The 10644-nt window shown below is 48.1% G+C and overlaps 1 protein-coding gene across 1 annotated transcript in view; it reads left to right on the top strand.

Moving 5' to 3' along the window:
* Window positions 1-958: 958 nt before the first annotated feature.
* The window catches only part of LOC306918624 (thrombospondin type-1 domain-containing protein 7A-like), a gene marked incomplete at both ends in the record, with an annotated part of 147684 nt that continues 137998 nt past the window's right edge, over window positions 959-10644 (top strand). Inside the window, one exon of the mRNA XM_079531515.1 lies at window positions 959-991. Within this exon, the coding sequence (XP_079387641.1) occupies window positions 959-991 (33 nt within the window). The remainder of the gene's footprint in view (window positions 992-10644) is intronic.

Here is a 10644-nt window from a genome sequence, read left to right as displayed (position 1 = left end):
GTTCAAATGAACAATATGTAACCCTCTAGCCGAAAAAATGTCCACAATGTCCTCAATAGTGTTCGTACTGTTCAGATTGTCCTCCAAAGGCATGCATGAATGTGTGGGGGCGGGGAAGGGTGTTGAGGGGAGGGTAGGGGACACAGGACGAGACACAGGACCAGGATTTCGTTCGATATTGCCAGATAAAATTAGCAAAAGAATGATTAAACATCGTTTTCTGTTGTGTGCAACTACACGGTCTTTGTTGTCATGAGATGACCCCAGCTTGGTATTTGTTTGACACTGAAAACAATCCTGTAGTATCATAAGAGCTGGTAGGTGTGCATAGTAGGCAAGATTATAACTCATAGAGTTAGCAACAGACACCAAAAAAAAGCTGAAAGGATTCTGAGTGGAACATGTTCTTTTGCAAGTTGCACTCACCCCAGGTGACAGCTCCAGTTTGTAGTTTGGTGTGGGGGTAGGAGACCCCGCATCCTGGGAAGTTAAGAAGATAAGAACTAGTAAAGGAATAAAAGTTTGTGGTAAAAAGGATAGGGGGGGCATCCTTGCCTCCCGACGTGAGGCTAGCTACCTGGCTAAAAACGAGCCAACCTAGCCACGTAAGCTGACGGACCGATGGGAGCAAAGTGCTAGCCTCCTGGCTAAAGACGAGCCAAAACTAGCCTCTGCAACTGGCCGGGAAAAAAAAGAAAGAATGAAGGCTCCGATGAGATGCTGGCGAGGGATCGGAGTCTGGCAGAGGACACGGCCCCGCAGGCGCTCGCTCCGTCTGTAGCTCAAGGCTCGCTCCAATCACAGCTCCAGGCTCGCTCCAGCCGCAGCTCCCGCCCGGCTTGCTCCAACCGCAGCTCCCGGTACAGCGCCGCTAATGCCGCTGACGGGCTGTCGTCCCGGTCCGGAGATGTCGGGGGATCCGTCCGGATCCGCTGATCGATGGCTGGAGAACGTCAGAATGCTCGACGCTAGTCCGAAGCGCCGGCGACAGGTACTCAAAGGAGCAGGTTAGCCACCCGGCTAATGGAACTTGACAAGCCTACCTAGGCTGATGACAGCTACGAGGGGATCCGAGGAAACGATCCGCTGTCGCTTTACACTTCAATTCACCACTCGGGTAGGAAAAACGCGGGCTCACAAATCTATTGTTGTAGATGTGCAAAAAAGTTGTCATAAAGCCAAGACGCCAAACGTTGTCAGTTTACTCACAACACAGCAGCACCAACAGCGTCACAGCTGTCACCTGTGGGTTGCCACATCTGCAGGATGCAGATGTTGCCACATCTGCAGTGAGAGGACTCCACCCCAGTGAGAGGACTCCACCCCAGTGAGAGGACTCCACCCCAGTGAGAGGACTCCACCCCAGTGAGAGGACTCCACCCCAGTGAGAGGACTCCACCCCAGTGCTGGAGTAAAAGAGAGGACTCCACCCCAGTGAGAGGACTCCACCCCAGTGAGAGGACTCCACCCCAGTGAGAGGACTCCACCCCAGTGCTGGAGTAAAAGTCTATACGAGCAGGTCTAAATATTACACGTACATCGCCAATTGTTCTAATGATGTTTAGTGATGTTTAGGAGTGAGAACTGCAGCCTCACCTCCGCCGTAGTCTGGAAACCCACCTCTTCAGACTCCATCATGGCCCATAGCACTTACCCTAGCCCCTTAGATAGCACTTTGTGTAGACTTAGGTCACATTCTCACCTAATACTTCGGTAGACTCGATGCGAATGGGAGGAGAATTGGGACTTCTTGCATATTTAATTTACTGCGGTTTGCCTTCACACTGTCATCCGCATCAATTGGAAACGCAGCAGGGGGGACCTTTATCAATGTGTTCCATTCATAAACTATAGCCTGCACAGTGAAATCTAGATACAATTATACTCATAACGTGCATGTGTCGTGCCGTCTGGGACTGGACCCCCCTCTCTCTCTCTCTCTCTCCGCACGCAGCCACGCACTGTTAACAGACAGCAGCGCAAAATGTTTACAAGTTTATCGAGATGTAAGTCCCTACTCCCCACACAGTGACAGCACTCCATGTTTACGGCACGCACAGACAGACAGACAGAATATTCTGTAGGCTATAATACACTGCAGTGTTTTTATGTGTTTCCTTAAGCAATCGCTTAATGTACTCGTCCTCATTTCGATCAGGGCTTCAGTCTGCTCATTCGACCACGTCTATCCACGGTAACGGGACATCTTTGCGCTGCGTAAAATATGCCTTCTCCGTCTCCAACTGTGTTCAGCTCCTCACCCGCCACATTGTTTGCTTCATTTCCTTTATTTACTGCGGATTGCATTCACACCTGCACAGAATCGTAATCAAGTGCGATTGGAAGCGAAGCGAAACCCCCGTTTTTGCTCGGAGTAGAATGCGGTTCTTTGATACGCATTAGATTTCAAATGAGCCTTCACACCTGCCAAACGAAGTGCACTTTCTGACAATGAGCCTTCACACCTGCCAAACGAAGTGCACTTTCTGACAATACGCAGCAGGATTCGTTTTAATCGCAGCAAAGCTCTCTGGTGTGAATGTCACCTTAGATAGCATTTTAAACAGACTTATAGCATGTTATGTAGACAGCACTAGAATTGCATTGTATGTAGTCATAGCACTTTATAGTATAGTTTATATGTATAGTTTCATATTCCACTGTTACGTTCTTAGCTTTCGCATGTTTCATGATAACTACTTATACGTATGTCATGTATCACCACGTGTTGTTCTTGCTTAATGTAAATTGCTCTGGATTAAGAGCGTCTGATAAATGACTACATTGTACATTGTAATTATAGTTTAGTTTACTTAAAACATATTTTCATAATTTTCTTCCCGCTCAACATTTTTTCGGGGGGGGGGGGGGGGGGGGGATATGCCAATTTAACCCCCGAGGTGCCTGTCCTTCCAATTTAACCCCCGAGGTGCCTGTCCTTCCAATTTAACCCCCGAGGTGCCTGTCCTTCCAATTTAACCCCCGAGGTGCCTGTCCTTCCAATTTAACCCCAGAGGTGCCTGTCCTTCCAATTTAACCCCCGAGGTGCCTGTCCTTCCAATTTAACCCCCGAGGTGCCTGTCCTTCCCTGGTGTCCACTGTACCCTTCTATCCTCTCAGGGTCTTTACCTTCCACCCAGCAACGCACGGAGACAGCATTCCTATAGGCTGATGATGTCACGCAGGGAGCTGATATGAAGTGTGTTAATTGGCTGACATCACACAGATAGCTGATAACGTGTTTTAATTGGCTGACATCATATAGAGCTGATAGTGTTTTAATTGGCTGATATCACACAGATAGCTGATAAAGTGTTTTAATTGGCTGACATCATATAGAGCTGATAAAGTGTTTTAATTGGCTGATATCACACAGATAGCTGATAAAGTGTTTTAATTGGCTGATATCACACAGATAGCTGATAAAGTGTTTTTTAGGTCATGCAGATACGAGCAGTAACACACACACACACACACACACACACACACACACACACACACACACACACACACACACACACAAGGGGGCGTGTCACCAGCTAGGAGGGGGGCTGAGCAGAGTGATTGGTCGTCTTGGTGTGTGTGTTGGATGTGAGAGTGGAGCGTTGCTTTGATGTGTCTCTTAGTACAACGTGGCCTGGGAGCAGCTCCCCCCCCCCCTCCGCCCCCCCCGCTCTCCTTTCCAGGCGGAGAAGCAGCGACTCTGGTGAAATGGACCAACTAGAGTAACCATTAGTCCTATAATCTACTTTTGAGCCAAAGCGACCCAAGTTTGTTTCCATTCACCAAAATGAATTGCGGTATTCTTTGCACGCTATTTTTTATCCCCCCCCCCACACCTCTCCTCTCCTCTCCTCTCCTCTCCTCTCCTCTCCTCTCCTCTCCTCTCCTCTCCTCTCCTCTCCCTATAGAGTGCAGCTGGTATCACTGCAGGCCAGCAGACAGACATGTAATTACTCAGCCTCTGCTCCATGAAAAGATAGTTTAACATTAAATATTAATGTCACTTATCGTCTGAGGACATCATGGCTGCCCCTCAGACCGACTGGGACTCACGTTGTCCGTGTCAGCAACGTCACTACAGTCACTGTGCTGCTGGCCTTGGCTTCACAGTCACTGTGCTGCTGGCCTTGGCTTCAGGGTTGATGTTTGTCATAGAAAACGGTAATCGGGACATCTCCACTTGAGGGGGTTCCAGGTGGTCCCCATAGCTTAATGATGGAGAGTTGAGGGGAGGGGAGGAGGGGGGCACGGTGGCACAGTCGGTAGTGCTGTCGCCTCACAGCCAGGAGGTCCTGGGTTCGATTCCCGCTGGGGACGCTGTGGGCGCTGGGGGCGTGCTCTCTCCTCCATCAGTGCCCATACCCGAGGCGGGGTTGGCGAAAGGGCCTTTCTGTGTGGAGTTTGCATGTTCTCCCCGTGTCCCCTAGGAGGGTATAGGTACCCTCACATGTTCTCCCCGTGTCCCCTAGGGTAGGTACCCTCACATGTTCTCCCCGTGTCCCCTAGGGTAGGTACCCTCACATGTTCTCCCTGTGTCCCCTAGGGTAGGTACCCTCACATGTTCTCCCCGTGTCCCCCAGGGGTTGGTACCCTCACATGTTCTCCCCGTGTCCCCTAGGGTAGGTACCCTCACATGTTCTCCCCGTGTCCCCTAGGGTAGGTACCCTCACATGTTCTCCCCGTGTCCCCCAGGGGTTGGTACCCTCACATGTTCTCCCCGTGTCCCCCAGGGGTTGGTACCCTCACATGTTCTCCCCGTGTCCCCTAGGGTAGGTACACTCACATGTTCTCCCTGTGTCCCCTAGGGTAGGTACCCTCACATGTTCTCCCTGTGTCCCCTAGAGTAGGTACCCTCACATGTTCTCCCCGTGTCCCCTAGGGTAGGTACCCTCACATGTTCTCCCCGTGTCCCCCAGGGGTTGGTACCCTCACATGTTCTCCCCGTGTCCCCTAGGGTAGGTACCCTCACATGTTCTCCCCGTGTCCCCCAGGGGTTGGTACCCTCACATGTTCTCCCCGTGTCCCCCAGGGGTTGGTACCCTCACATGTTCTCCCCGTGTCCCCTAGGGTAGGTACCCTCACATGTTCTCCCCGTGTCCCCTAGGGGTTGGTACCCTCACATGTTCTCCCCGTGTCCCCCAGGGGTTGGTACCCTCACATGTTCTCCCCGTGTCCCCCAGGGGTTGGTACCCTCACATGTTCTCCCCGTGTCCCCTAGGGTAGGTACCCTCACATGTTCTCCCCGTGTCCCCTAGGGTAGGTACCCTCAAATGTTCTCCCTGTGTCCGCTAGGGTAGGTACCCTCACAAAAAACATGGAGTAATCCTGGTCTCTAAACTGCCTCCCCCTGGCCAGCCTGATGGAGGGGCAAGGAACTGGTCGGAATAACGTGTCCCTTCCACGCGCTACGTCCAACCAGGTTAACTCCCCCCCCTGTCAGGTGAAAAGAAGCAGCTTGGACTCCTCATGCATAGAAGGAAGCAGGTTGGCAGAGGAAGTGTAGCGCCCAGGATTAGATAGTTGACACTGGGTGAAAAAATCTGGTTGCATAATCGAGGAATGAAAATAAATGAAAAGAAAGACCTTTACTCTGCAAGCTGAATGAAAACATTATAACATATCTGATGGTGTCAGATATGTTATATCTGACACCATCGCTGAACCACCCCCCCATTGCTGAACCACCCCCCCCCCCCCCCCCCCCCGGTGTTCCACCCACATCATTAGAGCGTACCAGCGAGCAGGGCATTAATATTTAAATAAAAGCCATATGCTAATTTTACCACATTAATATACCACCGTAGTCAGCAGGAGCAGCGCTGGTTCATTTGAAGACTGTACACGTGCGTGCGTGTGCGTGTGCGTGTGTGCGTGTGTGTGTGTGTGTGGGGGGGGGTTCCAGGTCGTCCCCATGCAGCTAAATGATGGAGAGTTGGTAACCAATATAACCAACCATATTTAACTCCTTGGGTTTCGTGAAAAGGTGCTATTTATATATGTATTCTCATTGCAGTCGTATCGTATCCATTTGTGGACTCTCTGCGTTATCAATGGGTTTTCTGAGGATTCTGCGGCGGCGTTCGATCCGCGGAATACGAAGGTTAAGAATCCATCCTGTGGTTTTCTGTTTTGTTGCGTTTAGTTGTTTGTGTCCCAGAAGCAGTTGTGAACATTTCAACCTGCACGAAACAGTCTAAGTCCACACTATTGATCCATAATGTATAAATGATAGGTAAGGGTTCAGGACGAGGCCTTTTCGTGGAGGGGTCAGGGGTCAGGGGTCAGGGGTCAGAATGACATTTGGACTTAGACTGTTTTTCGTCTGTGGTACTTTGTGTACATTTAGACCTGCAGTCAGACCAGTTGTCTACATTTAGACCTGCAGTCAGACCAGTTGTCTACATTTAGACCTGCAGTCAGACCAGTTGTGTACATTTAGACCTGCAGTCAGACCAGTTGTCTACATTTAGACCTGCAGCCAGACCAGTTGTCTACATTTAGACCTGCAGTCAGACCAGTTGTCTACATTTAGACCTGCAGCCCAGACCAGTTGTGTACATTTAGACCTGCAGTCAGACCAGTTGTCTACATTTAGACCTGCAGTCAGACCAGTTGTCTACATTTAGACCTGCAGCCCAGACCAGTTGTCTACATTTAGACCTGCAGTCAGACCAGTTGTCTACATTTAGACCTGCAGCCCAGACCAGTTGTCTACATTTAGACCTGCAGTCAGACCAGTTGTCTACATTTAGACCTGCAGTCAGACCAGTTGTCTACATTTAGACCTGCAGCCCAGACCAGTTGTCTACATTTAGACCTGCAGTCAGACCAGTTGTCTACATTTAGACCTGCAGTCAGACCAGTTGTCTACATTTAGACCTGCAGCCCAGACCAGTTGTGTACATTTAGACCTGCAGCCAGACCAGTTGTCTACATTTAGACCTGCAGTCAGACCAGTTGTCTACATTTAGACCTGCAGTCAGACCAGTTGTCTACATTTAGACCTGCAGTCAGACCAGTTGTCTACATTTAGACCTGCAGTCAGACCAGTTGTCTACATTTAGACCTGCAGTCAGACCAGTTGTCCACATTTAGACCTGCAGCCAGACCAGTTGTCTACATTTAGACCTGCAGTCAGACCAGTTGTCTACATTTAGACCTGCAGTCAGACCAGTTGTCTACATTTAGACCTGCAGTCAGACCAGTTGTCTACATTTAGACCTGCAGTCAGACCAGTTGTCTACATTTAGACCTGCAGTCAGACCAGTTGTCTACATTTAGACCTGCAGTCAGACCAGTTGTCTACATTTAGACCTGCAGTCAGACCAGTTGTCTACATTTAGACCTGCAGCCCAGACCAGTTGTGTACATTTGTTTAGAGTTCTAGGGTTCAGCCAGGATTTGAGATGACAGTCACACTGTGTGTGTGTACCTTTGTGTATGTGTGACTGTGCGTGCACGTACGTATGTGTGCTCAGTGCGTATACCGCGTGCTCCCATCCCCCATCATGCAGTCTGTTTTGGCACGCACGCACACACGCACGCACGCACGCACGCACGCACGCACGCACGCACGCACGCACGCACGCACGCACGCACGCACACGCACACACACACAGAAGGTAGATGACAGCTCTGTGACATGTGGCTTTCGTTACAAAGAAAGATTCTGCTTTCTATTTCAGTTCCTCTCTTGTGGTTCCAACATCAACCCAAACCACACTAGACTATAGCAGGATGGTCACATGGAGTGCTTACTATATTTTGTGCCATATAGTATTGCTATATGGCTCTCTCTCTCTCTCTCTCTCTCTCTCTCTCTATATATATATATATATATATATATATATATATATATATATATATATATATATATATAGTAGTGGCATATTGCTCATATGGGCAGACAGTTTGTCACCATGTTTACTGGTTTATTTCTACACATCCCTGTTAGAGAACACCTTGTCTAAGCTAGTCTTCCAGTGGTCCAAGACATTCATATACAGACTCTAAGCTAGTCTTCCAGGTCCAAGACATTCATATACAGACTCTAAGCTAGTCTTCCAGGTCCAAGACATTCATATACAGACTCTAAGCTAGTCTTCCAGGTCCAAGACATTCATATACAGACTCTAAGCTAGTCTTCCAGTGGTCCAAGACATTCATATACAGACTCTAAGCTAGTCTTCCAGGTCCAAGACATTCATATACAGACTCTAAGCTAGTCTTCCAGGTCCAAGACATTCATATACAGACTCTAAGCTAGTCTTCCAGGTCCAAGACATTCATATACAGACTCTAAGCTAGTCTTCCAGTGGTCCAAGACATTCATATACAGACTCTAAGCTAGTCTTCCAGTGGTCCAATACATTAATATACACAGACTCTTTTTGATACAGAGACAGGATAACTTTTATCCAAAATGAGTTAATATCACAGGCAGACTCTTCATACTAGAGCATGTCTGGAATAAATGTCAGAGCTGGAATCGACATGTAAATATGAAATAAATGATTATAGGGATTGTGACATAAAAAAGTTTTTTGTAGGTTTTCTGAGCTCATGGAACACATGGAACCAAATGGACCCTCTCAGAGTTAACACATGGAACCAAATGGACCCTCTCAGAGTTAACACATGTAACCAAATGGACCCTCTCAGAGTTAACACATGGAACCAAATGGACCCTCTCAGAGTTAACACATGGAACCAAATGGACCCTCTCAGAGTTAACACATGGAACCAAATGGACCCTCTCAGAGTTAACACATGGAACCAAATGGACCCTCTCAGAGTTAAATCAGCACAGAGGATCTGGAACCAAATGGACCCTCTCAGAGTTAAATCAACACAGAGGATCTGGTGTAACCAAATGGACCCTCTCAGAGTTAAATCAGCACAGAGGATCTGGTGTAACCAAATGGACCCTCTCAGAGTTAAATCAGCACAGAGGATCTGGAACCAAATGGACCCTCTCAGAGTTAAATCAACACAGAGGATCTGGTGTAACCAAATGGACCCTCTCAGAGTTAAATCAGCACAGAGGATCTGGTGTAACCAAATGAACCCTCTCAGAGTTAAACAGAGGATCTGGTGTAAAACAGACCCTCTCAGAGTTAGAGGATCTGGTGTAAAACAGACCCTCTCAGAGTTAACAGAGGATCTGGTGTAACCAAATGGACCTTCTCAGAGTTAACAGAGGATCTGGTGTAAAACAGACCCTCTCAGAGTTAAACAGAGGATCTGGTGTAAAACAGACCCTCTCAGAGTTAAACAGAGGATCTGGTGTAAAACAGACCCTCTCAGAGTTAAACAGAGGATCTGGTGTAACCAAATGGACCCTCTCAGAGTTACACAGAGGATCTGGTGTAAAACAGACCCTCTCAGAGTTAAACAGAGGATCTGGTGTAAAACAGACCCTCTCAGAGTTAAACAGAGGATCTGGTGTAACCAAATGGACCCTCTCAGAGTTACACAGAGGATCTGGTGTAAAACAGACCCTCTCAGAGTTAAACAGAGGATCTGGTGTAAAACAGACCCTCTCAGAGTTAACAGAGGATCTGGTGTAAAACAGACCCTCTCAGAGTTAAACAGAGGATCTGGTGTAACCAAATGGACCCTCTCAGAGTTAACAGAGGATCTGGTGTAAAACAGACCCTCTCAGAGTTAACAGAGGATCTGGTGTAACCAAATGGACCCTCTCAGAGTTAACAGAGGATCTGGTGTAAAACAGACCCTCTCAGAGTTAATCAGAGGATCTGGTGTAAAACAGACCCTCTCAGAGTTAAACAGAGGATCTGGTGTAAAACAGACCCTCTCAGAGTTAAACAGAGGATCTGGTGTAAAACAGACCCTCTCAGAGTTAAACAGAGGATCTGGTGTAAAACAGACCCTCTCAGAGTTAAACAGAGGATCTGGTGTAAAACAGGGTGAAAACATGCATAAGGTTCGTTTTTAATTGTTTTCAGAAAGAAAGATAATGTAATATATATTTCCAAGTAGCAGATCCATCCTTCCATACAGTATGGAGTACAGTATGGAGTACAGTATGGAGTAGATATAAGGAGTACAGTATGTACAGTACAGGTTTAAGGACATGTAAGCTGCTTGAAGAATGAATTATCATCATCATGTTGTACATTATTCATGTTCAACTCTAACATTGTATCGTTGGGGAGTCCACGGCCTAACGCACGTCAATGTGTGTGTGTGTGCGTGTGTGCGTGCGTGTGCGTGCGTGTGGATCATTTCTATGAACATACAAAAGGAAGGTATGATAATCACGAGGCTAAATGATTTCCTCTCTTCACCTCGGAGGCTGTAAACTCTGCGTGCGTGCGTGCGTGCGTGCGTGCGTGCGTGCGTGCGTGCGTGCGTGCGTGCGTGCGTGCGTGCGTGCGTGCGTGCGTGCGTGCGTGTGTGCGTGCGTGCCACATAGCGTTATCATTATTATTCCATCCATGGAACAGCGACGTTGCTGCTTTTCCTGATACGGCGTTGCTGTGAATAATTCATCACTTCTACAGCGTACTGTATATATACTGTGTGTGAGTGTACTGTATATTTATACAGTATATACGCTGCCTGACAGCCAATCGACCGGCTGGAACAGGAGACTATTTTAGAGGCGTGCCAGTGAGC

The sequence above is a fragment of the Electrona antarctica genome (genome assembly GCF_951216825.1).
Source record: "Electrona antarctica genome assembly, contig: scaffold_206, whole genome shotgun sequence".
NCBI lineage: Eukaryota > Metazoa > Chordata > Actinopteri > Myctophiformes > Myctophidae > Electrona > Electrona antarctica.
Note: the sequence above shows the minus strand (reverse complement) of the source record. Positions and strands in the feature narration are given on the sequence as shown.